Genomic DNA, 25,935 nt, shown 5'->3' on the forward strand with positions numbered 1-25,935 from the left:
AATTCGTGTAAAACACGACCCATTTTTATGATTTTTCTTTTATTAAATAGTGCAAATCTTATTTTTAAAAACCTATGGTGCATGACTTTTAAAGAATATTTTGTTTAATTTTTATATTGTTCTGGATCGTCTCATAAGTCAAAAGTTGAATCACCGAGCCCTTCATAACTTGATCTTGAATACTCAGAAATAAAAAAAATCAAAGTTATATGATTAGATAATTTAAAATTTTCACTTTTTGGAAACACTATGAAAGAAAAACCGATATTTTTTTAGCAAAAATTCGGTTACTCTTTTATTGTAAAATGAAATTATTAATAAATTTGGGGAGAAACAGTGTTAACTCGTATATTATGTATAAAAATAGGGTTCAAGGTTTCCAAAGGAAGTTTTGATATTATAAGGAGCAACGACTTTGTAAACGTGTGTTGTGAAACTTTAAATTTTGGAACACTGATGTAAACATCCAAAGCAGAAAGATTATTAAGATTAAATCGCTGTCATTGTTTCTAATATGCATTCATACATATGTTTACAAAAAGCTATTTTTAAATACGCAATATGGGAGCTCTCACTAAATCTGATTCAAAAATTGAAAGAGATTCAAGTTCAAAGGTTCCCTTCCTCTATTGCACATACCGATAGTTATTAATCAGTTAGGGTAATTCCCAGAATTTTTGCTGATAATCCAAAAAGCAATGGTAGTCTAAATTCGAGCGGAACCAGATTTTAATTATCTTCGAAAGTTTTTGGAATATAAAAATTAATAATATTAAATTTTTCGAAATTATATTTAATTTTAATAAATTTGAAAAAGCTACACATCACGAATCACAAATCTACATATAAAACGTTTCTTTGGTATTTAGATCAAAGTAATAAGGAGCGTAATATCAAATTACTGTTGTGGGCTACTTTTGTCAATTTAATTATCTTGACTCCAACTAACCGAATTAGTCTTTATACATTTCTCTAATTACTTTAATTAATTTTGGGATTGATTTGATATTGACCTACTTCACCAAAATAACTAAATTAATGCTGAATTAATGCATCACTTGACGCGATCTAATGTGTTTCATGGAATGCAATGCGGAAATTTCCAAGATCTCTGCAACTGATTCTGATCATGCGAGTTCTACATTCATTGTTCTCTGTTTACGCCAAATATAGTAGTAAGACCTAACGAATTATATGTAAATAGAGATCTCAATTCTTTGTAATTATTAAAGTAATTTTAGCTTTATCTGAGTGCAAAACGGATTGTGCGGATGCTAAAAATAGTTAGGCAACCATAACTAAATGAGCAGGTCTCAGCAAGTGTTTAGTGAGAGGTACACAATATTCTAGGTATGGTTAAATATAGAAGAGCTGAGTAAAACGAAAACTAAACAAACAAACATTTAACGCACCTCTCACCTTTCCGGCGATCAGCTGTCATTTGGTTAGTGTAGAGACCGATCAGCCGTTCGGCGGCATTGCAAGGTAAAGAGCGCGCACCGTAGCGACGGTGTTTAGAGAGCGCTTAAGTACAATTTGAAGCTGCTGTCGCTTTGATTGCGTGCGATAGTCTCCGCAATCGAGAAGAATAACAAAAGCCAGCAATCAGCGTTGGACTTGAAACTCGGAAGCTCGTTCGAAGCTTTGTTGTGGCGTCCACGGTCTACTCACTATCAGTCGTGGCCACAGCTGTGACGGTTGAACAAGCAACGCTCGGCGAACGGAGCTCGATCAGTGCCCAACGATTAGCGTGCAAAGCAAACAACAACGGATCACGCTGCCGATTTACAAAGCAAAAGTGAAAAACAAATAAAATAAAAGCAAAATAATAATAAGCCGATAATTTAATAAGCAGACAACAAAAAAACAAAAATTTATGAAAAAGTGTAGTGAAGAGCAGCAGACGAAATAAAAACACTTAAATTTAGTTAAAGTAGGAAGCAATATAGCGTGTTTTTCGGGCTTCGGTTATTTGTAGACGACACCGAAGCGTGTACAAACAAACGAATATCCAGTGGAAATACCAGTCCAAGTGTGGATTTAAGTTTTCGCTTGGGCGCACACGACGCACGTGTTGATGTCGCGGATGTGATAAAAGCGCGCAGCTTAAACAGTTCGTGTATACGGCATACTCAAGCTTCTGGGAAATTCTATAAAGTGTGCCAAATTTGTAAAAAAAAAAATCAAAAATATAAAATCCGTTTTTGTGCTGTGCACCAAGTGTGCCTTGTGTCTTGAATACTCTGCCTAATTTATTGCTGTGACAAAGCGTACTGCGCTGATTCAGAAGTCTAAAAATGTCCCTCACAACTTCTTGGAGCTCGCGGCCGGCTTTGCCGCTTTTGTTCTTCACTTATTTGTTTCTGGTGAGTGTTACAACAATGTGAATCAGCACAAGCTGTTTTACATTACATCGCTTTTATTAACAGCTTTTGCTATATTACTAATATGTGTGTATATATGTGTGGTGTATGGAGTTAATATGCTAATTATGGAACTGAGTGCATACATATATGCGGTTATTATTTCAGAACTAAGCTAAAAAAAATTGAGTAACATCTTGCAATTTCATGAAATGTTATCAGTCGCTTTGCATACGTTCATATTCTAACTCTGAATTTTTGTGTTGCCTGTCTTTATTTAAGTCTGACTCATTGGTCTACAGAACATCAACTTGATTCACAAAGCTCAGGAAATTTTCCTTGAACAGCACAACACAGAGCTGTGTTATCATTCGCAGTCATCATGTATAGTTATATGAGCAATAATACTTATAACTTCGACTATACCGGCAATCAGTTCGAATGACAGCTGTAATCTGTAGTGGTTCAATAAGAATAATATATTCGGAGATCGTATAGCCTTATGTAAACCTTGCCGAAATTCATGAAAATATTTCGTCAATTAAAAAAGGTTTACAATACAAGAACTTCATTTTGATCGGTCAGTGTTTATGGTCTCTATATTTAATAGAGGTCTGATATCGACGGTTCCGAAAACTAAGTAGCTTCTTTGGAAGAGAAAAACTTACAAATCGTTATCTCAAACAATGAGGGACTAGCTTGCATATATTTGACAGTCGACAGGGTGATCTGGCTTATTGACTCAGCTCATCAGGGAGATCATTATATACATATGTAGGTATATTAGGAATATGTAGTTCGGAGAAATTTCACTCGCATTCAGCGCTAAACCACATTATGGTTACTAAATCCACAATCCAAATTTGATCATCATAAGAGGTTTAAAATATGATGGAAATCAATATATAAATTGCATATATTGGTGTGAAGGAAAGATCCGGACTGTTGCAACTTTTGCCAACCAACTTCACAATGTAATGTTATGCACCAATTTTTTTTGGAAATTAGCCGAGTAGTTCCTTAGGTAGAGGATTTCACCTAAACGTGGGCGGCGCCACATACATTGCCCAATTGTGACCCTTCTCCACCATCTCGGCTGTAAAATTTAATATCTGTGACGTATTTATTTAATGAGTTATCGCACCTTTACTAATTTTTAGCATTACTGTTAAATGGAGAGTGAGAGTGATTATTATCTGATTTCACCTATTTTGACAGTGCGCGAAGAAGTGCTCCTCTAATGTGCTATAAGTGCTTATCTATCTCGATTAGTTTAAGGTGAACTATTTTACTCTGTATCACTATGTTGCGAGAGTATATATACACTTAATTTCCAAACAATTAAATTTATAATCACTCATAAAAACATACAGATGCATATTATCTGTGCCTATTTAGCTTTTATATATTGAATTTGTATTCTGAACCTAAATAGCCTTATCAAGTTGCATTTATAAACAAAAATAGCAAGTGTGCCAAAAGCTGCATAGCATTTAAAAAAAAAATAATTTAGAAAAAAAAAACAGTCCATATATTGAAAATTCTGAACTGGGCTATCCCCTAAATTCGTTTATGGCGATCTTGGAACTTTACGAAATTAAATTTGTAAAATAATTAATTTTTTGCTTGGAAATAGGCCTGTGTCAGATCCGAAAAATACAATAAAGACGGAGGTGATAAGAAGTAATTTTGTATTTTTTCTCTATGATTTGAGACTAAGTACATTGCCTCTGGCACAGCCTTGGGCCGCAGACTTTGCACGGAACTTTGTATACCCAAATAATTATTTCTACAGGGAGATCCATTTCGAGGTTCTCTACTTTTTTATAGCAAAAACACAGAAACTTCAAATTGAATGGGGAATGTTTATTACCATTAAAAAGAACGTTTCTTGGCATTTATTCCTTGAAAGTTATGTTTTTCAAATGTTGGACCAACTATGTCTCAGATGGGCAATCTGTTGACTTAAATTTTCGATGACTCGTTCCAGCATTTCGACTGGTAACCGACGAATAATACGCATGATATTTTGCTCCAAGGCCTGAATCAAATCGGGAATGTCCGCTTAGATTTTATACTTTACATATCCCTACAGGAAAAAGTCTAACGGTGTGATATGACACGATCTTGGTAGCCATTCGCCCGCCCAAAAATTGAAATTATCTGCTCACAAAAGTGTTCTCTCAATGAATCCGTTGTGTGTGAACTGGCGTCGTTTTGTTAAAATCAAATGTCGCCGAGATCAAGAGCTTTAATTTCAGGCATCAAATAGTCGGTTATCATGGCGCTTGACGGTTACGTTTTCACCGGCAGAAATTATGGACCGATGATTCCACCGGCTCACTTTATTTTGTACGCTTTAAATTGGGGATCTTGATGCAAAATGCGCCATGTCGTTCCATACATCCGTCCTGTTGCTGCGAACAGGGCCGAATCGACTCTCCACGGTCTTCGTGTATACTCTCAGCTACGGCAGCTATATTCTCTTCACTGCGTGCTTGACGTGTTCAATTCAGTCGAATATTGGGTAGTCGAAAAAGTCTCTTCGTATTTTGTCAATAGATGTTATTACAGTTGTATATCTCTAGTGCTGCCAAACACATTGTGTCATTTAACCAAAAAAAAATTTAAAATTTTTATATAAAAAAGGAAAGAATGCCACCCAAACCATCAATGTAATTTGTGAAGTTTAGGGAGACGATTCTGTGTAGTGAATTCGTGTAGCACAACAATGTTTCGCGCGCTTCTGTTCTGGAAGTTTCGATGTGAAAGATGCATCTCGCTCTGGTCGACCTATCTTTGAAAAAATCGATATAATTAGGGAACAGATTGACCAGGACCGTCACATAAGCAGCCATGACATAGCTAAGGAACTTAACATTCATCATCATTTCGAACCATTTAAAAAAGGCTGGCTACAAAAAGGAGCTCGATGTTTGAGTCCCACATGAATTGAAAATTTCATGGACCAAATTAAATTTTTCTTTGCTGAATTGAAATGAAATCGAACCATTTTTGAAACAAATGGTAACAGGAGACGAACAGTGGATCAAATACGAAAATAATGTGCCCCAGCCTGATCGAACGATGGATTCAACATGTAACTGTCAACAACTGAAGAGATTGAAGCAAGCAATCGAAAAAAACGACCAGAACTGATCAGCTGAAATGGCTTCGTCTTCCGTCAGGACAACGCTAGACCATACACTCCTTTGATGACTCAGTACAAACGGGAGAGCTTGGCTGGGAAGTTTTGATTCATCCACCATAGAGTCCTGACCTTGAACCGTCGGATTACCATTTGTTTCGGTCAATGCAGAACTCCCTTAATAGAGTAAAGTTGGCTTCAAACGAAGCCTGTGAAAATCATTTGTCGCAGTTTTTCGCCTAGAAACCAGAAAAGTTTAACACTGATGGAAGAACGTCTCTAGCGGAAAAATTGCAAAAAGTGGTCGGCCAAAATATTTAATTTGGTTCGTTAAAGTTCATTATAATTAAAAAAAAAATAAGTTGAAGTTTTATTAAAAATACGAAAAGACTTTTTTTATTTAACCAAAAATTGCTTTTAATTAACCAAAAATGAATGCTGGGTCTCAAGATAGCAGATGTTGTCGCAAATAGTACGCTTAGTAGGCCGATTATGTTGACCAAGTTGGGTGAATAGCGCGAAACATATTATTTACAGAACTTGAATTTTCATAATAAAGTTGAACGATTTTTAAACGTTGTTTAGGCATAAGCCTTTCCATGATAATATGCCAAACAATACTGAACAAAAATAACATGACAGCTTGACACGACTCACGTGTGTTCTATCAAAAAAAGATTATTGAAAAAGTATCTATATTTGGATCACCCGTTTTTTGTCGGAGGTCTGAGGACAGCAGGTGAGGATAGTGTCAGATCTGGAGAATACAATAAAAATGGAAGTCATTCGAAGTAAGTTTGTCTTTAAAAAATAGTCATGGTACATTGCCTCCGGTATGAGTCGTAGGCCGCAGACTTTTTGCGGAATTTTATATACCCAAATAATTACTATTTCTACAACCTCAGGGTCTTATTTCAATTGTTAAAAATTTACAACTTTTATTACGTATATTTTGTAGGTTAGTAGCGTTCTTTCGGAGAAGTGTTATTATCTTTTCAGCTCTCTAGTATATATGCATGTATATAATATTTAATAATAACCAATATTTTTCTAGTTAATTCAGTACATCCGCGTAAAGCGAAACTATCTCTTAAATCAATGAAAAGTACATACACATATGTTTTTCACCTGCATGACTTTCGTGCATATTTATTAATTTCCAAGAACAAATCTTTAGCGATTAGTGTTTCAAACTAAATCACTTGCATTTTCAGAATTCGCGTTCGAATTTGTATCGCATTTTTACTAACAGACAAAGATTGCGAGTATCAGCTTGGCTTCTATATTTAAAATCTCATTATAGCTTAAATCACCCACTCTCGGGGCTAGTTTTTCCACAAAGTCAAACGTTCGGTTGCTTGATGTAATGTGTTAATTGCCACCGCAATGAATTTCAGTTTACAGTTATGCAAACTTTGCATTTGCAAATTATCTCAAACGTGAAATGTTCAAGTCGCAATTTCTTTTTACAAACGGCTGCACAATAAATTATTTTCAACGTTTATGAGCTTGACTTAAAATATTGGCTCATCGCGCTCTGGTCGCTTAGTCAATAAGCTTTTTCGAAGCTACGCCTTCCTTGCAAGGCGGTGCACAAATATGTATACGTTACATAATATTTACTTAGGTTCACACAAATATTTACATTGTCAATTGTTTGTCGGCGCTTCTGCTATGAGTTTCGTGTCTTCAGGTTTTCCGCTAAATATTAAGTTAATGGTAGATATACAATACTTACTTTTCTGTTAAAGATTTGTGACTATTTTCGGAAAAACAATTTCAATCAAATTTTCCAACTCACTGCATTGAGATGTTTTCGGTTTCTAATATGTTGTTGTTGTCTTCGATTTAAAGTGCGTTCAAAATAAAGTGTGAACAAAATCATTTAGTAATTTAAGCGTTTTTGTTCTGGCAAATCTTTATGTGGTTCGACAGCTCTGCTGGAATGATGTGCTATTAATAATTTGATGACATAAGATTACTTAGATCAAGCTTAGTGCTTAAAACATACAAAGTATCTGTTAGTTAAATAAAAATGCGAATAAAGTCTTCCAAATAACTTCTTTTGAGTCAATACAAGTATGCCCCTATTTTCTATGCACTTGTCATAAGCCTCGGCTGATTGCCTTCAACGAATGACTTTTAATTGGTTCAATGAAATGTTTTTTCGAATCGGATTTCTTAGTTCTTAAAACAGAAACAAATCTCAAGAATCCATAAAAGGCGTCTATGGTGACTGAATGATGACTCTGGTTTCGTCTTTGATCAAAAAATCGGTTAGAATCTTGCTAGAATATGACGCGGCATCAAAGTGGTGAAAAATCTATGAATTATCTGCCCACGAATTTTCTCAAGTAGAAGCCTCAAAATGACCAAGTAGTATTCCTTATTTGCCTTAAATATTATAATCATCTACCCAAGTTTCGTCATGTAATGATGCGTTTGATGACTGCAGGGTCGTCAGCTTCGTTGGCAAGGGTCTATTTTGCGAATGCAAAACAGTACAAGAACTTGAGATGCTCTACCATCTATCTGATGTCAACATGATGATTCTAGCACTATTCTAAATTCTACTTTCGCACTTAAAGAAACAACTTCAATATCCGCATGTACAGCTCTCACACTAACATAGAATTAGAAAAAATTTGCTCATAGTTTTATTTACTTCCCTGACTTTCTTAGCCACTTAAACTTTGCCTCAACTCAAACAGTTTCAAGGTTCGACGTTCATAAAAGGGGATGCAAATATTTGTATATACACTCCACTCCGCTCCATTTTTTTCATTTGGTACTCTATTTATTCAATTGTTGCTACATATTATTATTATTTTTCCATTTACTTAGAACTCATGTTTGTTAGAAAGAAAAATATTTGTTTCTTCTGACGAACATGGCAATTATAACTTGCAGAGAACCTTTTTTAGCTGCCTTTAAATAAGCAAAGCTGTTCTTTACCATATTACCACTATTTAGTATTCAACATTAAACAAAAATGTTGCGTAGGTTTTGCTCTCGTTTGTTTGCAAATCTTTATAAACAGGGATAAATATCGAAAACATATGTATATTATACTGTAATAAAAACTTTTTTTTTTTTAAGCTGATGGCTTAACCGCTAGTGCTATATATATGAATTGTAATTGTAATTAAATTACCTTTTCAATTTTTAACAAAAAAAAAAAAAAAAACTTTTTTTCAGAGTTTATTTTATAATTTACTAGTTTACAGTCATTAAGTTTTCTATCGTGCTGGAAAGGCTGTTTTTGTTCTTCATATTATATTGATTTATCCGAAAATTTAAACGGATGGATGCGCATCGGCGTTAGTTTGATACTCATATTTGCTCTTAGAGTCTTGAAGTTTGTCTGGATATTTTTCATAATTTTTTATAATTTGGTCATTTTGGCTATCGAGAAAATTTTCCTCATTCAAAACAAACCTTTTCCTAGCTTCATTTTCCTATACAGTTATAACCTTGATAACAGTATATTTTATTAATTGCCGTATTTGAGACAATCAATATTAGGAATATTTGCATAGCTTTGAGAATATTTTGCACTTTACCGGTTTTTGTTTCAAGTGGTGAGCGTTGCTTTAATGCTTTAGCAAGCAACAAAAGTTCATTGATCATGCTCTTCACAGGGCAGTATTTCAGGACTAGCTACACGATGCCTAGAAGCAGAATTAGACAAGAAGTTGGATTTCCAGACTGTTATGGTCTCACTAGCTGCCGCCAGAGCCTGAAAAGTTCACTTCTGAGTTCCAAATAATTGAAGGTTTGAAAATTTTTAAACTACATGTTCGACAAACTGTCTTTTTATTAACTGTCAGGTTTTGCTATCCCTATTCAAAGTATATAAAAGTTGATCCATTTCGAGGTTCTCTACTTTTTTTAAAGAAAAAACACAGAAACTTTAAATTGAATGAGGAATGTTTATTAACATTCGAAAGAACAACCTTTGTCATTTATTGTTTGAAGATTATAACTTTCAAATGTTGGTCGCGGCTACGTCTCAGATAGTTCATCCGTTGAGTCAAATTTTCGATGACTCGTTCGAGCATTTCGACAGGTAACTGGCGAATGACACGCGTGATGTTTTGCCATAAGGCCTCAATCGAAGCGGGATTGTCCGCATAGACTTCACACTTTACATATCCCCACAGGAAAAAGTATAACGGTGTGATATCACACGATCTTAGTGGTCAATCGACCGGCTCAAAACGTGAAATTATCTGCTCAATAAATCCATTGATTGATGTGATGAGTGGAAAGAGGCGACGTCTTTTTGAAACCAAATATCGTCGAGAGCACGAACTTCAATTTCAGATATCAAATAGTCGCTTATTATAGCGCGATAATGGTCCGTCAAACGTTCTCACCGGCATCATTTGTCAGGAAATGTGGACCGATGCTTCCACCGACCCATAAACTATACCAAACCGTTGTTTTTTCTGAATGAAAAGGTTGTTCTTTGTTTCAAATGCGGCAATTTTACTTGTTTATATACCCATTCAGCCAGAAATGGTTCTCATAGCTGAAAAAAATTTGGCTCGAAAACGTTAGAACTTTTCAAGGCCCATAGACCGAAGCGATGTAGCTAGGGAGTGCCGAGCGGCTTCAATTCTTCAATAATACTGAACAAAAATAACATGACAGCTTGACACGACTCAAACGTGATATGTAAAAAACAGTGCCTCTACTTGGATCACCCGCTATTTCGGTATTATGTGAAAGTCTTTGTATTTTGGTTTGCAAAATCCTACAATACAAATTTGTTCTACACAACATCAAGCACGAAAGCAAATTTAATATACATAGGTGTGATGAGAGCATTAAAACACTCATTCGTATTAGACTTATTTTTCTCAAGCAATAAAGTAGTAAGTGTGATGATATTTAGTGAAATTTGGAGGGTATGGAGAGGGACTCCATACCCCTGGGCCCGGGTTTCCTCGTTTTGGCCCTGCATACTTAGGTTGCTATATATATTTCTGGCCTAATAATGTAAATAGGCATATTTATCAACGAAAATGGTTTTTTTTTTTAGTTTTTTTTTTTTTGCCGATTGCTGTTTTGTTTCGGGCTCTTACGCATAGATCCATGATTCGTCACCTGTGACGATCTTATAAACGTATGTATGCTGGTGGGAGAAATGCATAGGCATGCCTCTATCTGAAGGTATGTCTTGCATTATCAGTTCACGTACGGCATTGATGTTTTCTGGCACAACGGCTGTTTTTGGACGACCTTCACGGATTCATCTTTGAGCGAGCGTCGGTCACGATTGAATTCGTTGTACCAGTTTTTCACAGTGCTATAGGATGGTGCTTCATAGCCATGCAAAGATTTGAGTTCATCGATGCACTCTTGTCGTGATAATCCACGTCGAAAGTTGTGAAAAATGATCGCACGAAAATGTTCACGAGTTAATTCCATTTTTTGGCCGAGATCAACTTTTCAATTCCCTGTAAATAAAACAATTCACGATTAAATGACAAAACGTTCTGAGTGATGTTATGCTAAAAAATGTCAAACTTTCCAATGGAAATGTCAGATTGCACCTGGCAACACTTAGTGTTGCCCTAGGCCAGAATATATATAGCAGCCTTCGTATTCAATACTTTCATGAATCAATTCGTAATCTCGACAACTGAAAGCGTCAAAATAATCAAAGCTATCAAGTTCAAGAACATTTTCGTTTAGAGCTGTGTTATTTATGTAATATTAATATTAACAAGAATTTACGCTTAACTTGTAGTGTGCGTGCATTCACTTCAGTTCACCCATTTAATCATTCAAATGTGGACCTTTTGAGTCGGCACTCACAGCCTATGGCATAGGTGGCTCTTCATTTATATTCATTATATTTTAATGAGCGTTTCAAAGCGAGCTAATGTGAACGTTCTAAACAAATATTCAACGGATGGGTCAAATCGCGGTGAACTACAAATGCATTTAAATTATATGTCTTATACATATTTGTATATTCATAGTATAAACAGATGCGCTTCTGCTATTCAATTTAATTACCATATTTTTATGTATATGTAGAACTTACATTGTGTATTTCGTTTTGTAGAAATGAAAAATAACTTGACCAGCTTTGAAAAAGCATGTGACCACATGATCACAAACTATTTCTAAACAATTATCCAGTAAAATTGTCGCTGAAGGTATTTTCTCATGCGAAAATGTCAATTGTTGCTGCTAATAATACGCTTTAATTTAATTGCATTGCATTCTGCGCTAATAAATTAGTTTCATACTCTTTGTTTTGCTAATTTCTAACTTCATAAACAGCCAAGAACAAACTGGAAAATCCACTATTTCCCTGTGTTAATTGTTGTTGTTTAGACTGCATGTAATTGGCATTATAATGGGTCGTTTTTGTAATGAATAAACTATCCGAAACCTTAGAGTAGTTTTTAAATAAAGTTTGAAATTATACACGCCACCTTCCATGGAGTCAATATACATAGGTATAGGTTGTAGCAATAACATTTTTCTGCGAAATAATTACCTTTTACAAAATAAACGTATCTTAAATACCATTATGAACTATACTCAGTGGTGGTTTTTCGTAGAATCTGTCTGAAATCTAACGTTACTCTTGCTCTGTGATAGGTCGAGATGTATGAAGAATAAACTCAAACTAAATCCGCCGTAATGCGACCTTTGTCCCTTGACCGCTGGTTTGGTTTCAGTTGCATCCGGTCTTGCCCCTTCTTGGCCCACTCAATTAGATTAGTGTGCTGCTCAGACACCTGACCAGCATGCTTATCACCATAGTGTTCCATGTTTTTGGCCGCCAAGCGGCGGTCTGCCTTCAGGTTCCCATCTATCGCTGTCTTGCTTCTGCCTCTTGTGGAGGCTTTTATGAGTTTAGCAGAGGTTCTTTTGTTAGTGCTGGCGACTCCGCTGCAAATCAAGGCCCTACCCTTTTCGGTTACTGGCGGTTTTCTACTGGCATATCCCATCCTATTACTCGTAGAGTCGTCTGATGTAGAAACTCCTACACTCCCACTTGGGACAGATCTGGGTGTCGGTTTCGACATCCCTTCACTTCTCTTTCCGTCAACATTTGTCCTTTTTAATAGTGTTCATGCAAAGGGGTCCCTACTCAGAAGCGCTATCCGGTCCCGGAAAGGCAGTCGCCTTTAATGGTCAGAAATTTGTCTCAGAAAGGAGGACAAGACGAGGGTTGACGCACACTCTTATGAGACTATACTTTCAGAGCCTACTAGCGCAAAAAAGAAGTGGTGTCAATTTACTTGTACACCTACCACTCAGAGGCCTGTCAGGGTTTTAAGGAGACAGGGGCGATTGTGACATTAGTCCGTCAGGCAATACTGATGAGTGTCAACCCATCATACTCAGGTGTCAGAATTCCGCAACCACCAGCCCAGGGTTTTACCAAAATCCTAAAGAGGTAACCTTACTCATAATTCGGTTTCACAGCTATGAGAGAAGGGCATGTGCATATTTGATAGAAGATATTCTCTTCGATTATAGCTGATTGTACTAAAGAAATTAATAAAAACAAAAAAAACGCGTTAACTTCGGCTGCACCGAAGCTAATATACCCTTCACAGGTGTATTTCTTTTAGTAACTATGTGTTCAGTTTGTATGGCAGCTATATGCTTTAATAACCCGATCTGAGCAATTTCTTCGGAGTTTACATTGTTGCCTTAGAAAATAATCTATATCAAATTTCAGATGTGAAAGTTTTACATATAAGAGCTTGACTCCGACCGTCAGTTTGACAGACGGACAGACAGACTGACATACATGGCTAAATCGACTCAGCTCAACATTTTATATATATACTTTATAGGATCTCCGACACCCTCTGGGTGTTACAAACTTCGTGACAAACTTATTATACCCTGTTCAGGGTATATTAAGGATATACAAGTACTAGCAATATCTCTCGAATATGGGCAATTGCATTAGTATTTTTCTCAAAACGGGAGTTAAAATGGAAACCAACACTATTTTCTAGATATATGTGGCTAAACTTGATACTTTGTATTGGCTTCAAACGATTTTGAACGGGGATTTAAGCTGCAAACAATCTTTTTAGCAAAGTTTTGACATATGAGCTTTATTTATGTTGTTTACAGTATTTTAAAATATTCATCTCGGCCAAAAATGAAACTAAATCGCGAACATTTTAACGCGATTATTTTTACAATAGTGCATAGATGAACTTAATTAAATTTTTGACGATGAAGCTCCATCAAGGATCGTTCCCATGACAGTGGGGTCTACGTAATCGGAACGGAGCCGAATTTTTATCCGGCCAAAGACAGTCAACTCGGCAGAATTATGCCGCTACAGCAATAACAAGCAGTGATGGCTGGTAATGTGAATTCAATCGAGATAATTGATCATTCCAAGACGAATTTCGTAAAGGCCGTCAATAATAATTTGTTGTGGAAACTATTGATATTATTATGCTTCCTGGTGTACCGGACATTGCAAGTTCGTCATGTGCCCAAGACATTAGTGGTATCAGCACGCATTCAATATTGCATGAACATTTCATTGTAGAAAAAAACCTTATTCACGTTGGATCCCACATCGAAGTTTTTCGACACCTGAACGTACATATGTTAGGAGGCACCTCAATCAGAGTGGCAAAAAGCTTCAAAAATTGGTTCAAACGCATGCAAAAGTGTATAGATCTTAATGAAGAATATTCTGAAAAACATCGAAGCGATTTTTGATGATTAATATTTGATTTATTCTCTAATTCCGGCATATACCTTCTTATATAAACATTTTATTTCAAATGTTTAATCATAACAATTTCGACTACATTGTGTTTCACAGGAAATGTCGTTAGTACTTCCTTTAAAACCGACCCATCTTAATGCCTACTCAGATGCAATGTACATATGTTAAGTAAGTGTAATAAAAAGTTGATTGTTTGAAACCGATTTTGACGCTGATAATATCTTGTAAGCTGAGAGTTCGTAAAATGCTGATTCCACGAAAGTTAATTACGGGCACACAAACACATTATTTTAGCAGAAATACAATGCATTTTAATGAAAGCATTTCAATGAATTTACAGTTTGATTTTATTTTGCTTCTCTTCTCTTCTTATTATTATTGTTCTTTGGACCTGCTGTAATGAAAATTGTTTATTATTAATAGCAATAATTACAATGTATGTGGAATCCTCATGACATGAGCATCGTGTAATTGATCACACTTTTGTGTAGGCGAAAAGGGACTTTTTCACCAGAAATTGTAGTTTTCTTTTTACGATTGTCGTGAAATTAAATTTCCACTAATCATGTTTGATTTTCAATACACAGACTTTTTACTAACGACAGTTATTTTTCAGTTTTTTTCGTACTTTTCGACTTGTGTTATAATAATGCTAAATTTAGTTGTACACTCACCTGTAAAATTTATACAGCACACATTACCAATTCCATTGGGATAAATCGAATATTGTCAATTGCGTGTACTTTCTTTTTCACATCGCGCTTATTCACGTCACCCCGATTAATTTTGAAATTCATTGACCGTGATTGAGATGACCGCAAACGGATGGCTTTGCAAAACCACAAATATTTGTGGCAAAGAAATGAAAGAATAAATTTATATGTATGTAATGCGTACGAGTATACCCTGTAGTGAAAATAACTAGTTTTAAACCACCTTATATTGAGTGCGAACTGAACCACAAGTCCTAACATTTTAGTAGGCTGATACTTTTTTCTGCACAATCAAATGCCATTATGGACAATGGCTTGGCACGAGTATATCCAGTTTAGATTAGTTAGTTTCTGTTCACATATTTTCTGTGTAAACTAGTATTTTTCAAAGTTTATTTCAGTTTCTTTCATATTCAAATATATACTCTAAGTTTTGTATAAATATCTATATATAACAGGTCAATTGAAAGATCACGGCCTATCATATTAAAACACATAGTTCAATTCAAAAGTGATATACTGATTATAGCGTCCCTCTAACTATTTGACACTTTTGAGGTCTGAGAACAAGAAATAGTCGCTGGGGATCAGATCTGGAGAATACGGTGTATACGGAGGCAATTCAATTTTTTTTCCTCCGGCAGAGTCCGGAAACTAGCCATGAAGCCAAGTTTTTGCTTCAACTGTATTTTTTCCCTTCAAAAAGCTATATTTTATCCACACGCGAAATTTTTTTGAAACAATTTTTTTCATAATAACAAAAGTAGCTTCACTCAAAATGATATAATTCATAAATTAATGGCCGGACAGTAAATTTATACAGGCGCATTCTGAAGGTTAAGACTAACAAAAGATGGATTCAATTCTACTAGCGCCATCTATGTATCATCACAGGTGCTTTTCAATTGAGCTGTTACTGGTTTGCTAATTACGTTTCAAACATTTGGCTGCCGAGGACGAGTTCATGCTATATACCTCTTCTAATCAACCTTTCCTCTTAGTACTTGGCACTAAAGGCCTAAAGAATGCCTTGCATTATATTGACTTTAAGGGGAAACTATAAACTTTAATAGTACATAGCAATGAACTAATATTTTGTTTTGGTACAGATTTTCTAAACTGACAATTTTGCCTGTAAAAACTGTAAAATGTTAAAATTGGCTATCAATATTTAACCTCAACTAGCTGGAACCATAACTAGCCCAGGACTAGTTCTTCCAATAAAGTAGTTTAGTTCTTCCTCAGAAAATGTAAATGGTTTCAGTTCGTTAGAAGGACATATTACGCTCAACATATTTCAAGAGAAAAAGCCGCCACTGTTAAAATACATACATACATCGGCATGTGTGTATGTATGTTTGAAACCTAATTCGTAAGGAACGGCATTTATTTATTAGTTTTTACAAACTGCCACGTATTTCTTGACGTTTCATTAATTTAGTGCAGAAACTGATTTACTGCAAAATTCATTGCCGATTCATAAGTGACTTCATGTCCTTATTTATTTATTTATTCACTCTGATGTTTATATTCTCATTCTTACATTTACCCAAATGTCTGCATGTCCTATGTAAGTATCAATAAAGTGCTTTAATGTCCCATTAAATAGCCTACAAGTGTGCATGCGGTTAAAATCTTGCTGACAGTGAAAACCGCAAAATCTGTTCGAAGTGTTCAAAATGCAGTCACGCTGACGAAATAAACCAAAATAATGAATGAACGCAGCAAGTCGCATATAAAAACGCCTATAGTGAGTCATTAGCAATGATTTTACATATACCCAAGAAGCTGTCTGTATACATAGTATACCTTTTAGAGTAGACCAGTGCGGGCTATTTCTGCTTTTCCGAAAGTAGTCGCGGTAGTAGGAAATACGAAGGCCTACAACTCTGTAAAAAGATGCGCTCATACAGCATCCGTATACATACATATGTATATTAATTATATTGTAATAAAGTAGTATTCAACCTTCATCAATTAGGGTGATCATGTAATAATATAAGTATCTGAAATTCCGAGAAGTTAGTTTACATATATTTTGCCTTTTGAGTTTTACGCTTAAAACTGATTTAAAAAACGCATTTTGCTAAAATTTTGGCGTTTTTAATTGCTCAGCACCAAGTAATAAATATTGTAAAATATATAATTTTTATTCTTCCCATTCACATTAACTGCTTTCGTAATACACTCGAATATTCTGGTGATTTCACACTCAGTGCTCATTTAAGCCACTCAAGAGCGTAGGACTAATTGTTCACTCTTTTATGCACCAGCATTTGTTTATTACTGCATGTACCGATAAAATGTGTGCTCACAAAAGTCATGAGTAATAAAATATTTTCGATATAGAGCCGAGCTGAAGTATTGTTTTAAGTCTGCTCCGTGGTTTGATTGAGACCACAATACTCGCTATGAGTAAGAGCTTAACATTAGTGCTTCTCAAAGCCTATTAAGCCGGTTATGAGTTGAACAGTAATTATTATGCGTTTCAGCTACGGTACAATCCAGTTACAAAAGTGTGTGACGGCCCATTAAGCTACATTATATTCGCCCAGTTATGAATTCAGCGATCAGCTGTTCGAATTGGTTTCATTTGTTTGTTGTTCGTTGTGCGGAAGATAATATGCGTTGAAGCCGCAGGTGGTTTCTTGATGCTTACTGCTTAATTATCTTTGAATTAAATTTGAAAGGGAATCAATTAAGTTTTGAACGCTGTTACTTTGTAATTTCCAAAACTCCTAGACGTAAATCACCAGATTCTTATAGAGCGACTAATATCTCAGTCACTTTTTTTTCCTACATAATGATTTTTTGACATATTGCATTCGACAGCTTATGCCCCACCATGTGAGCTTATTGTGCAGTACGAGGGGAACCTAAGCGATGCCTTTGATTTTTAAAGTTCTTTGAAATACAATTTTTTTTTATTTTCAAATATGTCCTGAGTTGTAAATATTGTTGAGTTAATATATAAGCTATGTTAATAAAAACGGATAGAATCGGCCTACACCTTCCCTAATTTCATATTCATTCCAAATATGAAATGTTTTCAACAAATTATGTTCTGAATAATATGCTCAATGTGGATAGGTACCCTTTACTCAACTCTATTTCAATCGGCTTTATACCCAACATAGTTTTTAGTGCGGGTAATACTATCGTTATAATATTTATGAGCAGACTATTAAACTTCATGTACTTAGTGATATCGGTGTTCCACTACATACATATGGTGAATACTATATACTGGATTTGTTTATCTTGTGCATTTAAAGTGATTGCACTAGTTTACAGTACATTTGTTGCCGAAGAAATGTTAGCTGTTGCTGACTACATATAATATGCTATTTCCAAAAATATAATTTAAATATTTTTATCAGCTCTAGTTTCAGAGTTTCGGCTATGTAGGTATTACACAGAAAAAAACATGTATTTATTAAGAAAAATTTTACTAAGAAAAATAATTAATAATTAAGTTCTAAAAATCATCGTTTTAAAGCTCTTCTCCGATGTGTAGACTTTGGAAAATGACGTATTAGAGACCAACAATAGTCAGACATCATATTTGTATCCCAGAAACCCTGATAGCGCTCTTCCATGACGCGTAAGTCTTGATGCATACGCTCTCCCTGCTCTTCGCTCATATCTCCTAAATTTTCCGGAAACCTCTCTAGGTGACTATGGAGGAAGTGGAGTTTTATACTCATATTGCATCCCATATTTTTTAATTATAGCAGAAGGTCTTCTACAAGTTCAATATAATTTTCAGATTTTTTATTTCCGAGAAAATTCTGCATCACAGATACGAATGCTGTCCAAGCCTTTAGTTCTGACTCAGTCATAGAATTTCTAAATTGAGTATCTTTCGTAAGTTGTCTAATTTGCGGCCATCAATAATTCCGGCTTTAATCTTTTCCATAGTGAGCTGAGGAAATTTTTGGCAAATGTAAGAAAAGCAGTTCCCATCTTTATCTAGTGATTTTACAAACTGTTTCATGATGCCCAGTTTTATATGTAATGGTGGAAGGATAATTTTGTTACGAGCTACTAATGAATTGTGGACTATATTGTGCTTTCCAGGCTCCATTTTTTCTCTCAAGGGCCAGTTTTTTCTCACCCAATGCTCTTGTTTAGCTCTACTGTCCCAAAGACATATAAAACAGGGAAACTTGGTATAACCACTTTGTTGACCGAGAAGAATGTTGACCATTTTTAAATCGACACAAATTTGCCACTCATGGTCATTGTATTTTATTTTGTTCAAGACTAGCGAAATGTTACAATATTCCTCTTTTAACTTTGTACTGTGGGCAATAAGTACCCCAGAGTATTTATTTCCATTACGTAATAGAATACATTTAAGGCTACGTTTTGAGCTGTCAATGAATAAACGCCAGTCGTTTGGTTCGTATCGCTTCAAGCCCATTTTTATCAACAAGTTTTTGATATCTGAACAAAAGGTAATGCCGTTTTCTTCGGAAAAACAACGCCGTAATCCTGCATCTCTTTCACGATAAAAACTTATTTCAGTATCCGAGGATAGCAAGTTTTTTTCTTTTAGTCTTGATGCTTACAATTCTGAAGCTTGTTTAGAAAGATTTAAATCTCTTACAAGATCATTCAACTCATTTTGGGAAAAGCGTTTTGGCTCATTAGACACACCTTCAAAATCAGCATCATTTTGTGATGAGCTTGGTCCTTCAATGTCTTGCTCTAATGGTTCAGATATATTTTTAGGCTCTGAAGAGTTAGGTGAACGCTGCACTGGACGTGGAACACAACTAGTACTTGGGTAATGCCATTTAGGTCGATTTCTAGTGTTTACACCGTTTATGTTCAAATTACAAAAATAACAGTCTACGAGATGATTTCGTGGTTCTCGCCAAATAGTCGGTGTCCAAATTTAAAGGCACTTCTTCCACCACTTTTCCATAATCTTAAATATTCCACACAAGATTTACAAACACAAATGGGAGCCCAAGAATTCTTATTTTTATCCAAGAGCACCCCAAAATACTCAACATAGGTATTTTTCACCAACTCTGATATAACTTTTCTACAATTTTTAAATACATATTCTCCGCATATGTAGCAAAAATGATCTGGTTTATTTAAACAACGTTTTCTTGAACTACTCATGACGCAAAAATGTTGAGAAACTAATATTAACACAGTAAAATACGTCTGTTTTCGATTAATATATATGCTTAAATGATAAAAATCAAAAACAAAGTAACTCGAGCTGCTCAAAAATTTTTGAGGGTAGATTTGACAAAAACAAGTAATAAGTGAACAATATCAATCGCAGAATTCGCGGCAACAGTCAAAAAGTCCAATACTGTAAACTAGTGTCATTATTAAGAAAAACAAGTATCTGGAAATTGCGAATATAACACAAAATTTTTAACTATTAATCAATATTTATTTTGTCGTCTTCAAAGTAATCCCTATCAGATGTAATACACTTATGCCAACGTTTTTTTTTCAGTCGTCGGAACTCTTTTCATAAGCAGTTTTTGTGATGGCCTTGAGCTCCTTCAGCGAACTTTGGTTTAACTCTTCGTTCGACCGAAAAAAGGTTACACGGAGCAGTAATTTCAGTTTGGGGAACAAGAAAAAATTCAAATACGGTTTTTGATCGTTAGTATTCATTGCGTTTTTGGCTTGGTCACAATCGTTCCTCGATGCCATGGTGCATTATCATCCTGTAGAATCCATGAATTGTTTTTCCACAATTCCGGCCGTTTTCGACGGATACAGGGGTTTTTTCCGGAGAGTAATAGGACTGAGTCGATTTAAAAAAAAATTATTGAATCAATCGTTACAATTCTTTAAAAACTTTCAAAATTGGCTCGTTCTCCGTCGATGCAGTGCTGACAGCGCGATTTCCAATCACTGTAGGCTTGACGGAAGGCGTTCTCCGGCATATTCTTGAGAGTCGAGGTGCATGCTGTTTGGAATCTCCTTTCATCGGCCTTTTCAGCAAGGAAACATAAAAAAGTCCGGGGAGCCTTGGTTTGATAGCTGTTTACAAGAAAGGTGGTGTAAGACGGGGCGTTGTCGTGGTGCAACTTCCAATCGGCACCGATTTTTTATCGGACCCGATTGACTCTTCGTTTGAGTCTCTTGAATACCTCCATGTAAAACTAGGCGTTGACGGTTTGTCTAGGAGGAACAAATTCATGTTTACGATGTCTTTGATGTCAAAAAATACAAAGAGCATCGTTTTCACTTCGGATTTGCTCAATCTTCCGGTCTTCATCAGCGATCTCTTCCCGGCCTTCCAAAAAGGCCTGGTGCCACCGAAACACACCACTTCTTGCTAAAGCGACATCTGGGTAAGCCTGCTTGATCATATCAATCGTCTCACAGAATTTAATATCGTACCTCTGCTCTAACGAAAACTGCAGTTTCGGCTTGCACCACTCACAGAAACACGTCGAGCGAAAATGTTTGTCCTGACTCTCCAGATGCTCGGAGATAACTGACCAGCCGTTCGTTAGCTAGGAACGCCCTCTACCGAATCCAGTTGGTGCGCGCATGCTCCGAAGTACAGTCGCGGCGGAAGAAATTCACTTCTATGACTTTCCGGACAACCCCTGTATTCCCACAAAAATATCTTAATACGGCCAAATAGAACTCCTTATTGACACAAAACTACGAATAGACTTTCACGTGTTTTTTCGGTTTCGTCTTGTGTTTTCCCTCCTTTCCGATGATTGTTGAGTTATGTACATATCCAACTCATAAACCCATGTCTCATCGGCAGTTATAATGCTGTTCTTGAATGTGGAAGCAAACAATCAAGCATGCCCTTAGAGACCTGCTTACGGTACTCTTTTTGAAAAACATTCAGCTTTACCGGGACGAGTCGAGTTTAATACCCAAAATATCCACAAAAATCATTCGAACGGACTCGCGAGAGATGTCGAGCTCTCTTACCATCTCACTAACACTCCCCTGATGATTTTCTAGCACTTCTTCACTTTTTTAATATTTTTAGCAGTTGAAGAAGTCGAAAGTCGTTCAGAACGAGGCATGCCTTCAATGATCTCCCTAATTTAAGGAACTATTGTCCTGGGTAAATGGTATGGTTGGAGAAGGCACTTTTAGTTCTTAAGGCCTTCTTAAGGGGTTATGTACGTGCTTTTCTGCGGGTAAAAACCGACTTTTTCAACTTTTTTACTTATATAAAAAATGAGATATTTTATTAGAATTTGTTATTGCTACAAATGTACTAAAAAAAAAAAATCCGAAATTTTTGGAAAAAAATATTTTAAACTCGGCCATTGCGACGCCATTTCTGGAGATCCCTCGGATAAAAGATGCACCCGCGTTGAAAAACTAACTCCTTACAGGATCACATAAAGTGAAAAAATGCGTTTTTTAGTTAAAACCGTAACTTCGAACTTGGAGGAAGGAAAAAAATTTAAAATTAAATTTTTGGCAGACATTTTTCCTAAAAAAATTAAAATTTCAGTGATTTCGCAACATATTTTTTTTTCCAAATAGTTGTATTCGAAAAAAACCTCTCGTCTAAGTCTTTAAGAATTGTATCTCAAAGACCTGTGTAAAATTTCATGAAGAGCGGTTGAGTAGGTCTCGAGAAAACTTACCAACGGACCGAATTGCTTAATAACTACTGCTTTAGAGCAATTTTTTTTCGTCCTCTCGCTTAACTACATAAATCTGGAACGCGATTCAGGCACATACTGCTAAGAGTAAAAAATAGTAAGACTTTGTTTATAATTTTAAAATTTTTAATTTATTCTTCAAAATCTATGTAATCCCTCTAGGCCCCAATACACCTCTGCCAAAGCTTTTTCGTTTTCTCGAAACAGTCAATTTCCTAAATAGCCTTCAGTGCGCGTAGCGATTCAAGTTTAATGCCTTCAATGGACTCAAGATAGTTTCCCCGGAGCGGTCGTTTGAGTTTAGTGAATTTTCTAGCTATTTAGCTAAATTAGGCGACCACGATGGTTCAGGCACGATATTGGGTGAAAATTTGGCGAAAAACTCACGAAGAATCAATGCGGTGCATCGTGGTGTCAAAACCAAGAGTTGTCGGCTAATAATTCCGGTCTCTTTTTACGAAAAGCTTCGCGCAAACGACGCATAACGATCCAATAGTATTCCTTTTTGACAGTTTGGCCGGATTCGGAGTGCACTACAATTCGATAATCGAAGAAAACTGTCAGCATAACCTTGCTTTTTGACCTAATTTTACGAGGTCTTTTTTGCTTCGGCTTACCGTTGCCACAATACTCGGCCGATTGATCATCTGAGTCATCGCCAGTAGTATACGTTTCACAACATTCTAGTAGTCGGGAAGGAGTGCTTCACGCACGTTAACGCAACGCAGTTTTTCGAAAAAATTTAGTGATTTTGGAACCAATCGCGTTTTCACTTTTCTAAGAACCCAAGATCTTTCAAAATGGTTTTCATTGATTCATTGAATGGGTTTTCGCGAATTTTAAATTAAAAAATTGTACTGTTTTTTGCTCGCAGTAGTATAATATGTATGAGTGCACTCCGACAATACATTAGACTCACTTACGGTCAGCGCCAATGTCGCTAAAACCTGAAGAAGAAGATTGTCTACTATATTACTTGATTTTAAGTAGAAGATATTAATTATTGTATATCGTCACCTCAAATGCAAAATTATGTCTCATCAAGAAAAACGAAATTTAAGTTTTTTTTTCTTACGATTTACTACATCATATTGCATGTATATGTATGTATAATAAAATTGTAGCCTCCTGCTGTCAGGTATAACCAATATATAACCATTTTATAACCTAAACTCAAATTCTGTTTCAATATGAGTGGTTATATCGTTTTTCCTTCGTCTCTAAACTTATGAAAAGCGATGTTACGTTATTTCGCATTTTAGATGGCGATCGGTACTATATATGAATAGTATACAGATTTAAAAGGAAAATTGTCGACTATAACAAGAGTTGTTCGGTTTTCGGTCGGTTCACACCTTCAATTTACAGAATGTAACCACTATCATAGACTTAAATTAGGATGTTTGACTTTTTTATGGTCGAATGTTAATTTTTATCACCAAATACGTAGTTCGTTTTCGAGTTACACTGTTTGAAAAGGACAAAGAACAATTTTTGTTTTTTGCTAAACCTACACGATATCCAGTTAAATAGTTAATTATATAAGAAATGTGGTGTGGAGCCTCGATCACTCGAATACAGTAGAACACTTAAATGTTTTGTAAAACCTAATCATTTTTAAAAGTAACTAATTAAAAACAACAATATTTTGTCTTTGTATGCATTTGTTATTAATTGGTATATTAACTGTTACAATTAAAAAAAAAAATATTCAAAATTATTCAGTGTTTTCTAACCGACGCACATGTCTAACTCTTTCAGATAGTTAGCCCAATTGCTGGCTATACTTACGAATATCGCGCAAATCGACAAAAACGCTCGCCCAATGAAGCTAAGAAGGTTAGCTGAAGAATCAATTCAATTGAACTTTTGAATTACTTAAACGAAATACTTTATAATTTTCAAAACTCTGCAGGTAACAAAAGATTTCGAAGCGAACTTGGATCGAATTTTTAAAATTGGTAGTGATACGGGACTTGTACTTTTCAACGTAAGTCCCACAAGACTTAATGCTTTTAAGACACATGCAATTTGCTTCTCTAACACACACACACTTTCTTCACATGCTCTTTCACTTGCCTTTCTCCTATGAACTAGTATAAAGCTTCCTCTCGCTTACACTTACTATCTTACCACTTTTCCTTTCGCTTTCTGTTTGTTTCTCGTTTTCAATACATTTCATATAGGACACATCGCAATCGGCACAAACAGATGTTATGTTTAAAGTGCAAAGATCACCCGACGGCAAACTGAACGTGATTTTTAACGATTTTCTCATTTTCCAGACGACAACTGCAGGTACACCCACCAATAACAACTACAATAATAACCAAAATACACAACACAACAATCGCGACAATGACGCGATTATCTTTTCCGATGGTAATTAGCAATTAATATAATTATTCCTTCATATAGCTCAAGAAAAGATCAATGTTTCATAATGAATGGGTCATTGCTTACAGATGGGTATCTCTGCAGAGAAAGACTGAAGGGGAAACCCTATTGTTTAGACGTGCCAAATTATTTGGAGTCTTCGCGGTTGGATAAAATTGATGAGGACAATTTTGAGAAATTCAAATCATATTTCAAAGACGATGTCGTGCCACCGCCAGACATAACGCAACGTATGAACTCGGACCCGCAGGAGGAGTACTATTGCAGCAGCAGATCGCATTTAATATATCCGAAATCCGCGGAAACGATGGAATCCAAATGGCTGTTGGTCGTGCAACACGAGAACCACAAGCAGGGTATTTTAGTGGAACAGTGCGAGTAAGCCTACATAACGCAAATTCTAGACATAACTTATCGTAACTCTTTTGTTCAACTACAGCGAAGAGGAAAAGCCCTGCCGATTTCAGGAGTTGCTGCCGAAATTCTACACATCGCGTTGTAAGCAGAATTACATCTATAGAACTATGGTTGTGTCGGTCGACGGCAAGCTGCGTGAGGAACAAGTAAAAATGCCCAGCTGCTGCAAATGTGTGTTGCGTTACAGTCAAAATTGAGTGTAAAAGCTCTGCAATGCATACACACATACATATACAACATGTATTTGAAGGCTCAGTTCAGAGCGTTGCACATGGCTATATGAGCACTGGAATTTGTTAACGCTATTTAAGCGGGCTTTATGTTTTCCCAGGCGAATTTAGAATACGTAAAATATAATTCACAGTGCCAATAACTATTAAACTATTGTAAATTACATAAGTTTGTAAGTAGGAACGAAAAAATTGTATAGCGACAAAATGATGCACTTCAATATTATATTTTATAGCTCATAGGCATTTATTATTACTTTTATATTTTATTTTCATTGAAAAAAAAACAAAAC

At 35.7% G+C, this 25,935-nt stretch overlaps 1 protein-coding gene across 4 annotated transcripts; it reads left to right on the forward strand.

The window, feature by feature from the left end:
• The first annotated feature begins 1,497 nt into the window (after nt 1-1,497).
• On the forward strand, nt 1,498-25,935 carry LOC120777080 (protein spaetzle). 4 transcript variants are annotated; one of them, XM_040108221.1, is made up of 7 exons: nt 1,498-2,366; nt 24,360-24,437; nt 24,514-24,588; nt 24,785-24,823; nt 24,884-24,980; nt 25,064-25,373; nt 25,435-25,935. In XM_040108221.1, exons 1-7 carry the CDS (start codon nt 2,298-2,300, stop codon nt 25,607-25,609), a joined length of 843 nt encoding a protein of 280 aa, XP_039964155.1. In that variant the 5' UTR covers nt 1,498-2,297; the 3' UTR covers nt 25,610-25,935. The 4 variants fall into 4 exon arrangements, with proteins under 4 accessions (XP_039964155.1, XP_039964147.1, XP_039964170.1 ...); XM_040108213.1 differs by having other exon boundaries at nt 24,785-24,980; XM_040108228.1 differs by lacking the exon at nt 24,785-24,823 and having other exon boundaries at nt 1,500-2,366.

The sequence above is a fragment of the Bactrocera tryoni genome, chromosome 1 (assembly GCF_016617805.1).
Source record: "Bactrocera tryoni isolate S06 chromosome 1, CSIRO_BtryS06_freeze2, whole genome shotgun sequence".
Taxonomy (NCBI): Eukaryota; Metazoa; Arthropoda; class Insecta; order Diptera; family Tephritidae; genus Bactrocera; species Bactrocera tryoni.